The sequence below is a fragment of the Centropristis striata genome, chromosome 19 (assembly GCF_030273125.1).
Source record: "Centropristis striata isolate RG_2023a ecotype Rhode Island chromosome 19, C.striata_1.0, whole genome shotgun sequence".
Lineage (NCBI taxonomy): Eukaryota > Metazoa > Chordata > Actinopteri > Perciformes > Serranidae > Centropristis > Centropristis striata.
In genome coordinates, this window is record NC_081535.1 from 18,251,782 (window position 1) to 18,267,498 (window position 15,717).

General features: G+C 39.0%; 2 protein-coding genes across 3 annotated transcripts in view; one reads left to right on the plus strand and one right to left on the minus strand.

Moving 5' to 3' along the window:
- Positions 1-892: 892 nt before the first annotated feature.
- si:zfos-1056e6.1 (uncharacterized protein LOC107988029 homolog) lies at positions 893-4,475 on the plus strand. 2 transcript variants are annotated; one of them, XM_059357646.1, is made up of 9 exons: positions 893-1,015; positions 2,397-2,464; positions 2,557-2,604; positions 2,762-2,826; positions 2,930-2,967; positions 3,132-3,211; positions 3,840-3,902; positions 3,997-4,047; positions 4,253-4,475. In XM_059357646.1, exons 1-9 carry the CDS (start codon positions 940-942, stop codon positions 4,304-4,306), a joined length of 543 nt encoding a protein of 180 aa, XP_059213629.1. In that variant the 5' UTR covers positions 893-939; the 3' UTR covers positions 4,307-4,475. The 2 variants fall into 2 exon arrangements, with proteins under 2 accessions (XP_059213629.1, XP_059213628.1); XM_059357645.1 differs by lacking the exon at positions 4,253-4,475 and having other exon boundaries at positions 3,997-4,234.
- Positions 4,476-4,980: 505 nt separating this feature from the next.
- The window catches only part of LOC131992169 (probable E3 ubiquitin-protein ligase HERC1), a 51,791-nt gene continuing 41,054 nt past the window's right edge, over positions 4,981-15,717 (minus strand). Inside the window, exons 64-80 of the mRNA XM_059357644.1 lie at positions 13,988-14,053; positions 13,342-13,467; positions 13,107-13,245; positions 12,765-12,946; positions 12,459-12,614; positions 12,224-12,346; positions 11,918-12,020; positions 10,527-10,696; positions 10,287-10,425; positions 10,025-10,194; positions 9,697-9,866; positions 8,829-8,994; positions 8,644-8,720; positions 8,302-8,554; positions 8,056-8,208; positions 6,979-7,284; positions 4,981-5,567 (exon numbers count right to left, since the gene is read on the minus strand). Of these exons, the coding sequence (XP_059213627.1) occupies positions 5,382-5,567; positions 6,979-7,284; positions 8,056-8,208; positions 8,302-8,554; positions 8,644-8,720; positions 8,829-8,994; positions 9,697-9,866; positions 10,025-10,194; positions 10,287-10,425; positions 10,527-10,696; positions 11,918-12,020; positions 12,224-12,346; positions 12,459-12,614; positions 12,765-12,946; positions 13,107-13,245; positions 13,342-13,467; positions 13,988-14,053 (2,685 nt within the window). The 3' untranslated portion in view covers positions 4,981-5,381. The remainder of the gene's footprint in view (positions 5,568-6,978; positions 7,285-8,055; positions 8,209-8,301; positions 8,555-8,643; positions 8,721-8,828; positions 8,995-9,696; positions 9,867-10,024; positions 10,195-10,286; positions 10,426-10,526; positions 10,697-11,917; positions 12,021-12,223; positions 12,347-12,458; positions 12,615-12,764; positions 12,947-13,106; positions 13,246-13,341; positions 13,468-13,987; positions 14,054-15,717) is intronic.

The window sequence follows — 15,717 nt, forward strand, 5'->3', positions numbered from 1 at the left end:
CAACTTTATACTCCTCCACTACATTTAGAGTCAAATATTGTACTTACTCTACTACATTTAGCTGCCAGTTTAAGTTGCTTTGCATACCTGAAGTACATTTGGATGCTGGCAGCTGTCAGTCAGTTGTTTTTTTGTTTCTATGAAAATATTCATTTTCAATTGTTTTTGATCTCAACATATAATGAATTATATATTTGACCTACTAAACTAAACTAAAGAATTTAACAGTATGTTATGAGCTATTGGTCGTTTTAAAATTATGATGGTGCAACAAGTAATTTGCACAGATGCAAAACCAGAAAATGACACAATTTTCCATCTGCAGTATTTCCCACTTCCCACAGTTTAATGGGCGATAATCCAGCTGAGCACATACCTGTTCTCTTGCTCCAGGTGTGCGCTGTCAGCTTGGGTAGCTTTGTTTACCTCGTTGTCCTGCTGCTTTCGTGTTTGCTATCATCTCAATAAGATGATTGAGATCCTGAAAGCCTGTTCTTGACCAGGTAGCATCCTTTCCGAGCACAGGAAGAACAGGCTTCTAGTCCAAAAACAAAAAAATCTTTGAGCACTGGTGGCACCCTCCAAATAATCGTTATTACACAAATTGTAGCAATTGCGTTGCATGTTGTAAAACAAAAGTAAAGTACAAGCAAGTTTCTAAAGTCATGTGACCATAGACTTTTTTTTGTTGGTTTTCTGTTGTTTTTGTCTCAAAAATACCAAAAAGGTGAATACATATCTTTCTCAAATATTTTATAATTGTTGTTGTTGTCGTTATGATTATGATTATTATGATTATTATTATTATTAGTAGTAGTAGTAGTAGTAGTAGTAGTAGTGTAATGATATAAATGCAGCATCAAAACACTTATTTTGAAAGTCAACGACCGGATGTTGCAGGTAGGCTACTCTGGGGTCTCGTGCTGCCGTGCGGATAAAATGACTAACGTCAGTTTTGATAAATCACCGCGTGTATCAAAGGCCTGGATCGCTCTGAAACGACTTGATAAAAACGGTTCGTAGGTTTCTGTAAGTTTTCCCACTTGTTATATATACTTGTTTTTATTGCAGCCTCTGTTGTGCTCAGCTTGTTCCTATGTGTCCATGGCAACAAACCACTTATAAAGACTTAATGTAGTTTATGCGCTCATTGTACAAATTCATCAGCATTATTAAAACACGAAATATCACTTTTGACTTCAGCATGTGGCCAGGTGATGTTGATGTCATGAACCTAATATCCATAAATGGTGAAAGAGGAGAGCAACAGCTGTCTGTGACTGCTGAGTGTTTCTGTCTGCAGCACACAGCTTAGTTAAGTGATACAAAGAGGGAATTAAAAGCCTGTTTATTATTCCTGCCAGCTTAATGGCTGGTTTGTGCTTGATTTTATTATTATTCTTTTTTTAATTCTCTTTTTATTGAAAATAGAAATTCACATTCATACATTTGTTGTCATATATTGAGCACATAGTTACTACATACTCTGGTACAGTAAGACAAATGGTGAGACAGGAGATGGAAAAATAAAATTTTAAAAAAGTAAATAACATAAAATGTGTGCATATTTAATGCTGTTTATATTATACAAAATATGGTTCAAAGCCCAAATTAAAATAAACAAATAAAATATAATAATAATAATAATAATAATAATAATAATAATAATAATGGAAAAAACAAATAATAATATATTATATATATTTAGTCTCCTAGTCTGATTTTGTATCATTTGAGGCAGTTGTATTCTATTCTATTTAGTAAGCTTAACAAGATACATCCAGAGACAACAAAAATAGTACAAAAAAACAACATTTTTTGTAGCTAATTTCTACTTTTCTTTTTTACTAAAGAAAAAAAAAATCATTGTATTTCTTTAATAAGGATTTTAGATGTTCCTTCAGTTTGATATTTTTAAAATCGGGTCTCAAAGGCTTCACATATCGTACCCATTTTCTCTATGTCGATGAACAAGTCCACCTTCAAGTTCACAGGGAAAGCAACCCAACTTATAAATGTCCATTGTCACATCTATCCAGAGAAAAAAACTTACTTAACCATCAGCATGCTTCAAGTATCAGTCAAGATGCATAAAAATATCTGGTTTGAAAAAACAATTTGTGATTCTTTCTTCCCCACAAAAACAGTGTTAAAATAATTTAAATCAGATTTACTGTTTCTCCCTCATTGAAAAATCCAGAATTTATGAAAAAGGAAATATTTTTTATTGGATTTTTTAAATTTTTACTTGACTTGACACTTAAATGTGTTGTTGTCCAGATGCCCTGCAGATTTTTTAAAATAGATGATTTACGATGCCATTAGTTACCATACATAAACACCTTTTAAAGGGCGACATTAGAAAGTGGAATAATCTCGTGCTGTATCTGTTGCAGACGACAGAGTGGTGGCTCTCCGAGAAGTGTCCATCCCTGCAGCAGCTGACGTCACCATGATGACGCAGGTGTGCAGTCCAGCTGTTGCTTTTTGTACCTGCCTTGTATGTTCTGTGGTATATTTCGATATTATATCTTTTGATATTTCATCTCTTTTTAGATTATCACCACTACCTTCGGGCTGAACTCCTCTGAAGTCATATTCAAGGTACATTTACTCTTTTGCCCTCATGTAAGAGATGCAGCTCTTTTTCTGAATTTTTCTAGGAAATGCATACATCTACAGAATATTGTTGAATAGAAGGGGGGGGGGCTGTTTTTACTTACAAAAACAGGCTAAAATTGTCAAATTGGTCTGTTTACAGATAAGAAACCACCGTGGCTGTCTAATCCCTCTGAACAGCTCAATCCCTGCTAACAGCAAGCACGTGTAAGGAGACAATTTGTCCTGTAATCTTTTACATTTACTCTGTTCATACTCCATTTATAAAGCACTTATTAATGTCAACATTGGGGTTTTTTGGTCATTACAGGCCTTATGTTCTTGAGGTCGTCAAGACTTTTCAGCATGGTAAGAGCGGATTCGCCTGTATTCTCTTCAATGTTTTTAAAAAAAACATTTAACGTCATTACTTGTGCATGATCAGTTATTAGCCATATCCATTCCTTACACAAGTGGAATAAAAAAAGGAAAGTTTTTAAAATCTGTAATGATTGCGATGTTGCTGTTCCCAGTGTGTCCAAAGCCCAGAACTGTTCCCATGACTGTGATCAACAAGAGCATGAAGACCAGGCTGCAGACTATTGACAGGAGGGTAAGACACAGTAACCACATAGCGCTTATACAATGCCTAGTGGTTTGGTTATTATACAGCATGAATGGTTAATTTACATTTATTCAGCAGGGCTGCTTCACAATAATACATTACCTTTTGAAATAGCCATTCAGTATGTTTTAATGTTATAATGAGCAGCTGAGAATAAAAGAATAATGCATCATCTCTGGTAAGGTGGAAGTAGTTTTCCTTCAGACACATATTTTTTTAAATTTGGGGTAGATCCAAAAAATAAAACCGACAGGAGACACACCATAACAAAAGAAAGTGCCAATTAAGGATAATTAAGATGTGAAGTGTGGATGTCTGTTGTGTAAGTGTACATGAGTGATAGATGTGTGGGTGTGGGTGTGTTGTAAGATACAAAACAAAGCATAAAATAAACTTGAGTAGAAAGCGAGAGAAATCTGCAACAGCAGCAGAACAGCAGACAGAAGTTCACCTGCAGAGTCAGCAGGGAGGCAGGTGAATCACACAGCAAAATGTATTGCAAAAACAGAAAGAAGCATCAATAAAATAACAATAAATAGTTAACAAGCAACATTAACAAGAAATATGAAAAATATATACAATCTAGAAAAACTCTATATATAATCCTGTTTTACAGATTCAGAGACTGGAGGAGTTGCTGCCTCAGATCAAACTCAGGCGCAATGAAAAACTAAGCCAGGTATTAGTGTGTGTTATCATTAAACCACTATTTTACGTTCATACTGTATTCATCTCTACATCCACTTGACCATGGCCTCTCTGTCCTATCTCAGGAGATTGACAGTCTCAACCAGAAGTTGAGGTTTCTTCATAAGAGAATGCAGGTGAGTCAAACAATAAAAACACATTTTAATCTCATTTACAATCATTGCAGCTCAATTATCACCTATATGTTCTGAAAAAAATTGCAATCTACAACAGTCTCGGAAACACTTATATTTTCAGGTATTCTTCAAGTCTCTGCATTGTTTCTGCAGTCTTCAAGTCATTCTTTTTCCTGTTTGAATGAACTGCGCTGCTGTCTTGCAGGTGGCTGAATCCCACCACTGGAAGGGCGTGCTAACCAGAGCCCCTCTGTGGTAAACTGGGAGTAATGGTTCTATTCGTCATTCACTGGAGATTTTATCCTGTCACCACATGAGGATGATGATCTGGATTTTTACGACTTATTTCATAAATCCATGTGTGCATGAAACTGTGGTTAAATTGTATTAGTATTTTATAAATACCGTACTGATGGGAAAGTTTTTCAGTAGATTAACTGCTCTTTATTCGCTGTAAAAAAAAGAAATATTTTCTTGATATAATTAAGGAACAACAAACTTTTTTGTCAGGCTTTACTAGAATGTTTTCTTGTGTGTACCGTGAAATCAATTAAATAAAGTAGATTAAGTGAGATTGTATTTTCTTTCTTAATGACTGAGGTAAAGCTTCAGATAGCAAAGTACCATTAGTATTTGTACTATTAGTAGCTGTGCTGCTTCATCAGTAGTCACATTATCATCTTGGATCTCTAAGTTACTACATTTAGCTGTTACTTTTCAGGTCAAGATTTAACATGAAAAAAAAACCATCATTTAAAATGATTATAAAATTTGGCTTAAAATTTGCTTCACATTTGAATGGAAACACAACTTTTGAAATTCCGCTGAGACAAGCAAGCTCTTGTATGCACTTGCTTAATATAATAGTCACTCAATTCCCAGTGTGAATGTATATTCTTCTCATGTTTATATTTTTCAGAAAAAAAAAAATAGAATTCTTATTTGAATGCAGAGATTTCGAAAACAATACAACAAAATCCTTATTTAAACACTCTTTTATTTTACAATAATACTGTCTGTGTGGGACAGGTCATTAAATTATTACATATTTTCAAACAAACAGGCACATTTACTCCTTTATTGTGGCTTTGTCACCTATATTTTTTTAAAAATCTTATTTTGTATCCCTGTAGTTTTGATTCATAGTAAGCACTGCAATAATTACAACAACTTGCACAGTTGGAAAACCAAAACTACACATATCTTTAAATCAACCAACATATAAACAGTACACTACCTTACAGGTTTGGCGAATAAAAATCTGTGTTCAGTGCATAATGTGCATGGCATGGGAGAAGATACATTCATCACCAGGTCGACCGCAGCTGGACGCTTCAGTCCTCGGTGTCGGAGCTGTCCGCTGGGTCGGTGTTGTGGGTCAGCATGTAGTTGTCCATGTCGATTGAGGGACAGTTGTGGATGGAGTACCGCAGACGCTCAGCGAGGATGGCCTGGCTCGTGTACGGGGGCAGGCGGAACAGGAAGAAGCAAGTCTGAGCTGTCGGGAGGCCGTTGACAGGCTGAAATAAAAACAAGGAGGAAATGTTTATTGAACAATGAACAAGAAATTGAAGAAAAAATGGCTGGTCAAATACATCTTTTCCAATACTGTACATGAAACACCTGCAATGCAATATTTTTCTATTCTTTGAAATGTTTTTTCTTTATTGTTTTACTATTTATTCTGTTTGATTTGAGACACATGTCTATGGTGAAACCAAAGAGGAATTTCCACTCAGTGGATAATAAAGTTTTCGTATTCGTATTATTGCTTGCAGTGGTGGAATGTAACTTAGTACATTTACTCAAGTACTGTACTTAAGTACAATTTTAAGGGTACTTTGAGGTTTAGTTATTAAAGGAAAAAATAAGAAAAGACAATGAAAAACATTTCCTTCTTCATAAATTCTGGATTTTTTTTAATGAGGGAGAAGCAGTAAATGTAATTTTAAGAATTTTTATCACTGTTTTTGTGGGGGGAAAGGAAACAAAACGCTTTTTTTTTTTTTAAAGCAGAGCATTTTCATGCTTTAAAACATGTCTTTTTAAACATTTACATCTTGACTGATACTTGATGCATGCTGGTGATTTAGTAAGGTTTATTTTTCTGATTGCTTATTAGAAAGTGAGAGACTTATAACCCTTTACAAATGACTAATTAACACTTGTATCTGCAGAACTGAGCATTTATTATTGACTTATTGGTTTGTTACGGTATAATCATTATTAAATTATTTATTAACCAATAAAATGCCACCATTAGTTTCCAATGGATGTAACTACTGTACTGAAGTACAATTTTGAGGCACACTTTGAGTATTTCCACAAATGTAACTTTATACTTCTACTTCACTACATTTTAGGGGCAAATATTGAACTTTTTACTACACTAGATTTAGCTGTCAGCATAGGTTACTTTTCAGGTCACGATTTAACATGAAAAAATAATAATAATAATTATTATTATTATTATTATTATTATTATTAATAATAATAATAATAATAATAATAATTTAAGTAATAATACATTCTATAAAATTATTTAAAATAGTTATGCATGTTTATAGAGCAAACCACATACAATTATATTAAGTAGTTAAATTAGCCCTACCTGGACAACAGTATGCTGTTTACATAAATGCATGAAAAATAATAATACAATATTACATTTAGAATATATAAAGAATGTATCTGAGTGGGGCCATTCTGCATAACAAATTGGATTCTTGAAGTACATTTTGATACTGATATTTTGTACTTTTACTTAAGGTTTTAAATGCAGGACTTTTACTTGTAATGGAGTAATTCTGCAGTGTGGTATTGATACTTTTACTTAAGTAAGGGATCTGAATATTTTTTCCACAACTGGTTGTTTCTACTATTAATATGTCTTTATGTACAGGTTTGTTATTTTGTGAGTGATGACCTCACCCGATCAACCTTGATGATCTGGAACTTCTGCGTGATGTCAGCGGGGTTTGAAGGCAACCTGGACCGGCCAGAGACGAAACGTAGGAAAAGCACTCGCTCCTCATTGGTGAACTCCTCCAGGCTCTGCCAGAACCAGCCAATAAGCTGGTGGCTCTCTGTGATGTCACGGTAGCGCACCAGCTTCTTCAGCATCTCGACGGACACCTCTGGCAGGCCGCAGACCAGCTGCTCCACCTGCTGCGCTGTCAGCAGGGAGAGGAGGGGCACGGGGATGATGGTGGACATGCCCTCTCTGACTGCTGCCACCTGGACACAACAGAACAACGTCAGCTTTGATACTTCTGAGGACCAGATAAAGGGAACAACAGCAGCACAACAGTCTGTGTAGTGAGCACTAATGGAAACTGGTGGGCAGACTCTGTGTTTAAAATGGATGAGTTTCAGATAGAGTAGAGAGGAATCCACACCAAAGTGTTTATTGTACAGGAAGATTGTATGTGTGGGTTTGTTTGTTGAATTTTATTGAAAGAAATTTGTTTAAAGTTAATTTGGTTCCTAAAGAAAGTATATGTATGCTTACAGGTTAAGCTTGGTATACAGTGTATGGCTTTAGAAATATTGTTTAATTTAGGGCTGTAACTAATTAATATTTTCAACATTGATTAATCTGCCATTTTTTTTTCTAAGTGTATAAAATGCCAGAAAATAGAGAAAAAAATCCATTCCTGCTTCTTGAAGTCCAACCTGTCTTTAATTGTCTATTGTTTTCTTTTGAACAACTCATGTGCTCACAGTCTGATCTTTAAATGCCAAATAGAAAAAATCGAAAATAACTGTGGATCATCTGTGGACTGTTCTGGCTGCTGATCAAAACTTCTGACATGTTAGAAATGAATTCAAATGGCCAGTTGGAGGCAGTTTATCCTAGCAGGATCGCTCTATACTCCCACCTGTACACTGCACAGTAAATGACATCCAATAAAGCTGGCTGAGACGTACAGTGCATGCTTAGCTTTTAATCTTAACAGGTCTGCTAAAAACACCAATATAATTCTCCTACAGTTCAATCCTTCAAACCTGTGAATCCATTTCATGCAGCCTGTAGTCCAGAGCTCTCTCCACATATTCAGTGCGGTTAGCAAAGGTCAGAGAGATGTTTTGACCTCCAGGAACGATAGGTACCAGCCTTCCATCTGCACTGTGGGCCATAAACGAGTCCAGTGGGATCATCTTTAGAGGGAGAAATGAAGAAAAAACAAGAAGAAAGGTTAGCATAGAAAAAGGAAGTGATAATGAATGAAAAGGTAGTAATTCACATCTCACCACATGGAAATTATCCTCTGTGATTCCACTGTTCTCCAGGTGAAGGATGCCTTGGAGGGTGCGGTAGGTGAGCAGGTCCACCTCTTCCAGGTCGGGTCCTCCCAAAGGCATAGAGCAGAGCTGTTTCCACACCCAAGGAGCTAGATGTAAGTCCAGAGGTTTCTTGGTGCGGATAGCCACGGCCATGAGAATGCCCAGGAAGCGAAACTGGACCATGTGATCCTCGGAGAGTGCCGCTGGGTTCAACAGGAACCTGTGAAGAAGCCAAAAAGAAAGATAGTTTTTTATGTTTTCTGTTCTTTAAAAGGTACTGTTTCTGTTTGTGACTAACACAATGTGCACCTGTCAGTGTTGCTGCCCACATCTGCAAAGCTGTTGGGAGTATGAATCAGAAGTTCCACAACACCAGACTGCAGCTCCTGGTGAACACACAGTTTAATCTGTCAGTTTAAGAACAGCCTAGAATATTGCAGCCTGCATTTATTCACTGTTGCCCTTAGACCTCCTCCGTGTGGTTTTCATCCTACCTGGCACATCTCCGTGATGGTGTCATCAAACACTCCTCCGGCATCGTCAGCTCCCTCTCCGACAAGCTTGACCTTCCAGGCTCTTGATGGAAGCCGCAGATCCAGAGGATTCAGACTCACCACTTGCTTTGCAATCTGCACAAAGATGGGCTTGCTCGAACGCCCTCTGTGGGAGAATAAGGGAGGGGACATCAATCAGAGTTTTGATTATGGCTGTACTGAATCAAAACAATGTTTTCATGTGAAGCTTCTATTGAGCTTCTGATCTGAACTCATTTAATCACATTATTCAAATTTTAATTTGTCTTGTTATTTTTTATTACATAAACTTTCTTTAATTAATATTACTCATCATTTTGCTGCTGGACCGCCTCATGAATACAAATGCTTGCCTACCTTTGTGTTTAAAAATTTTTTTTTAAACACAATGAAAACACTGTTTTTGAAAGACTAAATACCTACAATTATGGAATGAAATTGAATATTTTGTGGGACGAAAATGTGTGAATTTTGGAAATTATTTAATCTTGATTTCTTCACTTAATTTTGACTTTTGGACAACACTTTGGAGGTACTGGAAATTACATCAGATGTAGCACCACTGCAATTTATTTCTACAACTAGTATAATACTAATAACATTAGTGTAGTCAAGGCAACTGTGCAGAAATAGCAAGTTTAAACATAATAAAAAAAAAGATTTTTTTTTACTATCAGATAAAAAACAAACTGCAAATTGCGCTACAAAGAACAGACACTTGTCCTGTAATGTAAATAAGCCCTGCAGGCCTGTTACAAACGCAGCCATTATTTTTATTTATGTTTTTCCACTAGCTGACACCTGAAGGTGAACTGATGGTCATCCTTACCTTGTGGAAATCCGTTTCACAGTGATCTGTGGCCCATATGTTTTGCCCTGCGTCATTGTTCTGCCAATGGAGCGTACTAGAGGCAGCGTGTTGACCTTGGGTGATAGAAGACCTCTGAGATCACCTCTAATGATGGCTGTTGTCCCTGAACTATAGCGTGATGTGGACACCTGTAAGGGGAGAGGAAAGGGGGGCATTAATGAAGCATCACAATGAAAAATATGATAGTGAGGCAAAGAGAAGACAAACAAGCAGCAGGTGCAAGTTACTAGCAGGAATCTGTTCTTTAAACATGTTAAAAAGGGCAGGAAATGGGATCAAAGATTACCGGATTCTTGGCGTCCAGGTTGAGCAGCCTCCAGGATTTGTACATGAGATCAGAAAAGTGGTAGAGGATCCTGAGGCGCATGCTGAGGACATCAGGGCTGCAGTCTTTCAAAGTGTTGTACTGGGGAGGGACTGACTGGGGAAGGCCTATCTGGAAACTTCCAGAGCCACCTGGAGATGAAGGTAGCAAAGTCCTAAGTCTGTTCTCTTTCATGCAAAGTGCATTATGTCTGTGTACATGTAGTGCAGGACTGTGTGTGTACCTGAGTTTTTCATCGAGGTAGAGGGGGTGGTCCATGCTGCGCTGTGGCAGCGGCCAGCAGAGATCTGTCTGATGTTTTTACCCTGGAGGCTTGTTATGAGCGTGGGTTCCTTCACTGGGTTGGAGTGTCCAAGGCCAAGCTGGAACACACACATAAAAGACGGCAGAGCCTGTGAAGTGAAATGTATGCAAACTTGAGATTGTCAAAGTGTGTAATTTTATAACAGAGGATGTTGGCTACCTGTCCCGCACTGTTGAAGCCCCAGGCGTAGACGTCTCCAGTGGAGGACAGGGCGAGCACATGTTCACAGCCCACAGCTATGTCTTCGATGAACAGCCCCTCCAGAGACGGCACCACCTGAGGGCTCGATTTATTCTTCAGCATGGAGTCCGGCAGGCCGATCAGACGCTCTAAAGGAAGAATAGAAGGAAGCCAAATAATACAATAGCATATACAAGTCTGCTCAAAAATAAACAAGAAAATAAAATAAAAAACCCTGCATGCAACTCTTACGGTGTGTTCAGACCGGACGCGTAGCGAATATTTCGTGCGACAAGATTACATACAAAGTCAATGCAAACAGGCGAATAGACGCAAATTTTTGCCGGCGACGCAAATGACGCGAATGTCGCGGCGCGAATGAAACAACGCGAATTCGCATGAGTTCAATAAATTCAACTTTGGTGAAATATTCGCGTGACGCTGTGTCGGGACAGCCTATCAGCGTTGAGATTCTGGATGACAGTGTCCGAGATACATACATGAGAGAGAGGAGAAAAGAGGCAGGAAGGAGGAGTGGGTCGGCAGGAGGGAAAAAGGTTGAAGTACTCTGCGGTCCTCTCTCCGTGCTGAGTGCGCCTCCGGATGATGTCACTCACCCAGACACGACGGCGTGTTTTCCGACGTATCTCGGACTTCCAGAGCAGGTACAGGGACGCTATGCTTGTAATGTCAGCCATGGTTGATGACAGAATGAAATGGAGGGAATTATTTGGCGCTAAATAGTCTCTTGGGCGAAAATTCGCGAGTTATTTACTCGCGCGAGTGACGCGAGTTAAATTCAACTACCACGACGCGAAAATTCGCTACGCGTCCGGTCTGAACACACGGTTATTGTGCCAAGTCAGATGGTAAAATGATTTAGAAAAGATCACTGAAGGTAAGTATCAAGTAGAAATTTTGTATTTGATGAAACAAATCACTTTTAATAATCTGAAATATCCAATGTGACTCTAAGTATTAGTATAAAAAAGACAATCCATGTTTTTACTCCACTTTTTAGATAAAAAAATATATTACATCTTCATGTGTGTTTGTTTATTTATTTTTTTTTACAATATTTAGGTCTTATATATGTGAACAATTTAACATGAAAATATGTACATAAATAGACAAATAGAGATAATAATATAAAAAACTGATAATAACCAAGATAAATAACAAATATCAAAACTAAACATGGGTAGACATACTTCATATTAAAAATAACTATGTTTTATTTTAATAAACATAATTAAGTATGTGTATTTTTGTAGTGACAATGACACAAGAAACTGCAGGTTTTTATAAAAATAAAAAAATTAAGACAAAATATAACATTTTCACAATGCACTTTCAACGTTAAAACGTACCTTGTCCAAATGTGTAAACATGTCCATCGCAGGCCAACGCCACCGAGAACTGAGCTCCACAGCTGACCTTCTTAATTCCCTTGTTGCAAAGCTGCTCCACTTTCTGAAAATAGAGACAGCAAAAAATAACGTTTCATTTCATTTTATGAAAATATGTGAATAAATACTTAAAGCAATGGATACAAAAGAGGGAATAATAAGCATGATTTTTGGTATTCTCTGTTGCATTTTCCAGCGAAGCAAACAGGTGATGAAAATCTGCATTTTGCCTTTAAAAGATTCCTGAATTTGAGCCTTTGAACTTACCTGAGGGTAGTATTTTGCTGTAGAGGAACCTGTTCCCAATTTGCCGTAATCCCCATCTCCAAACGCCCACACGACCATGCCATCAAGGGACACCACTAGTGTGTGGTTGAGACCACACGACACCTGAGAAAGGTAAAGAAGGTGAGCTTTGCTGACTTATATCTGTCTTAAATTTTTTTTTTTTATATAATTTCACTGTGGAGACTTCATCACCATCAAACAGTCTGTTTCTCACCTGTGCCACATGATATCCCTCGAGGGCTGCCACCCTTTCAGGCAGCATCTTGTTGGATGTTGACCTTTGACCCAGACGACCAGATTCACCACTGCCGAAGGTGAACAGTTTCCCATCTGCTGTCACCACAGCAGAATGCCGGAAACCACAAGCAAGCTGGGAAGAGAAAGCAAAAAAAAACCCATATGGAAGTTTCAGAAAATGTAGAGATCAATAGTCTAAATAGTTTTACCAACACTTCAATTTCAGTTCTTTTTGATTCATATACAAAAGGAGTTTTATCTGACAGAGCAGCTTTATCTCTACCTGAATGACCTCCTCTCCTTGTAAGGCCTCTATTTGTTTGGGTCTCCTCTGCCTTTCACTGTTGCCGTGGCCCAGTTTTCCAAAATCTCCGTCTCCCCAACTGAACACCTCCCCAGTCTCAGTCAGAGCCATGGAGTGTCCATCGGATCCACAGGACGTCACTAGCTGAGTCACCACATAACCTGCCCACACATCAAACAGTCAGTAAAGCTCAACTTCTAAAACTTAAATAGAAACAAGTCGGTCATACAACATACATAAACATTATCTCCCCTATCTGGATAAAAACATTGAAGCAAAACAGCTCAGATTGGGTTCTTAGTCCTTAGATGAAAACTGTACCTTGGAAAGCAGAGATGATGGTGGGGATATAGAGGTCATCAGAATTCCCCTGTCCCAGTCTGCCATATTGTCCTTCTCCTACAGCCAGTACTGTCCCATTAGACTGGACCAGGAAGGAACAGTTCTGTCCACACACGACCTGAATGACAATGGAAAAACACCCACGGGGAGGGAAAATGAGAAAATAGTAGCAATGAAGGGCAAAGTCTGTGCCAAATAAGGAAAATGTTACTACCTGTTGTGTCTGTAACAGAGAGGGTGCAAGAGTCGGCATCATGAGGTTAGTTCCCATTCCTGCCAACTGTCCGTAACGTCCGTTCCCCCACAAGTACACCTCACTCTTACCCCCCAGCTGCCAGTCCTAGGACACACAGCAGGTGATACAGAAATTATAATCTATTATAACATTCACCAGAAATTGAATTTATGGTGCGTAACCACTGATATTTTACCATATTAATACTGTGTAACAGCGATCCCACAGTAATGAGCTCCGAATCATTATTGTGTCTCTACCCGTTCAATTTGCAGCCAAACAATACTTAAAATCAGTTATTTCTTTGTTAGAACAAAGACTAAAATCATACAAAATACATCAGAAGTATTAAAGTGCCGCATAAACTTCTGTCAGACACCAGAATTTTATTTTCCCATGTGGTTCGTGATGACAAAAAAATCCATCAGTCTGTATAATTTCATGTTTACTCCTCTTGGTTTGTGTTTTAAAGTCACTTTGAACAAGAACCTGATCAGAACCAAAATGCAACATTTTTTCCCTTTGTCCAGACCAAATAAACTGAGTTACAAGTCTGAAAGCACCCTTAAAGAATTAATCTTTATTGTGTGTATTGTGTACTGGTTCAAGAGGGTTAAGCTGTTACCTCGGGTCTGGTGGTGGCCCACGACATCAACTGTTCATCCATCCTGAAGCTCCACTTACTGTTGTCCTAGAAGAGAAAGAAGTCTCTTTACAGATGTCTACATTTGGGAAACGTGTGAATATTGTATTCATCATTTCCTTTATAAACAATATCACAAAGACAATTATCGAGAGTTACGTATGTAACTACAGTTCTATGAATTCTGGATGAGCGCCAGAGGCGGTGCTTTAAGCACTGGATATTCCATCTCGTGCATGCGCAGGTCGAGTAGTTATACCAACAAAGTCACCAGTGACCCCTGAATGACCCGGGAACATCTATAAGTTCCGGTGTCACCAGAGGATCTGTTCCAACTGGATCTTCTTGCAAAAATTCTCTCTTCTCTTCTCTCTCGCAAACAGAGATCCGAGTGACAGAGAACTCTGGCAGTCATCCAGAATTCATAGAACCGTAGTTACATACGTAACTCTCGTTCTATTTTATTCTTACTGACCGCCAGAGGCCGGTACTTTAAGCACTGGATGACTAATACCAAAAGGTCATGAAGATACTGACCAACTAGGGGCCTGAAGCTGTCGACAGGACAGCCGTTGCCACAGGATAAGGAGCAGCAACATTCACTCTGTGGAATCGAGCAAATGTGCACGATGAAGACCAGCTAGCAGCAGCACAGATGTCTTGAAGAGGAACCCGCTTCAAGGCTGCCTATGATGTGGACACACTCCGAGTAGAGTGGCCCCGCACGTTACTAGGCGCAGGTAGGCCCTGCGATCTATAAGCATGTAAAATCACCTCAACAATCCACCTAGAAAGCCTCTGTTTTGACAGAGGCTGACCTTTCCTACAACCCCCATAACAAACGAACAGTTTGTCAGATTTACGAAGAGGGGCTGTAGCAGCCACATATGCCTTGAGAGCCCGAACAGGGCAAAGTTGCTCTGACAGCACTGTTGCTTGCTGTGATGAGCTTGGTGGATTGGACGCTGCCAACTCAATTAGCTGACTTACATGTGAGGAAGGCCCCCTCTTTGGCAGGAAGGAGGGATTGGGTAGGAGTCTAACCCCCAAACCATCCGGATACCAACGCATACACATCTGGCTCACTGACAGGGCGTGGAGCTCCCCCACTCGCTTCGCCGATGTGATCGCCAGCAGAAATGCAGCCTTTGCAGACACCCACCTGAGTTCTGCCCCTCCTATGGGCTCGAACGGGGGCCAACACACTGACCTCAAAACCAAGGTCAAGTCCCATGACGGCACTACAGTGACCCTGGATGGCCTACGCCTCTGTGCGCCCTTCAAAAACTGACTAACCAGATAATATGACCCCACTGTCTGGTCGTTCACTCTGGCATGTCCTGCGAAATGGCCGCTGCATATACCCTCAGGGTTGACGCACATCTGCCTGCGTCCAATATCGACTGCAGGAACCGCAGAACCATGGCCACTGAGCAGGTCTCCCGCACACTGATCGTGGCCGTCCTCCGTTTGGAGGGGGGCCATACAAGAGATACAGACAGACAAGCTCAACATCTCATAAAGTGGGACAGCTTCCAGAAAAAACGAACAAAAAATGAACATGGTTGACACTATGCTGCACAATTACCAAGATAGTCACAGAGGAAACACTGTGCTGCACCCCCAAACAACAATAAGGTACAAACGCAACCGGAGTGTGTCTTGAGAGACAAGAGAGTGAGAAAAAAAAAAAAAAAAAAAAAAATATATAT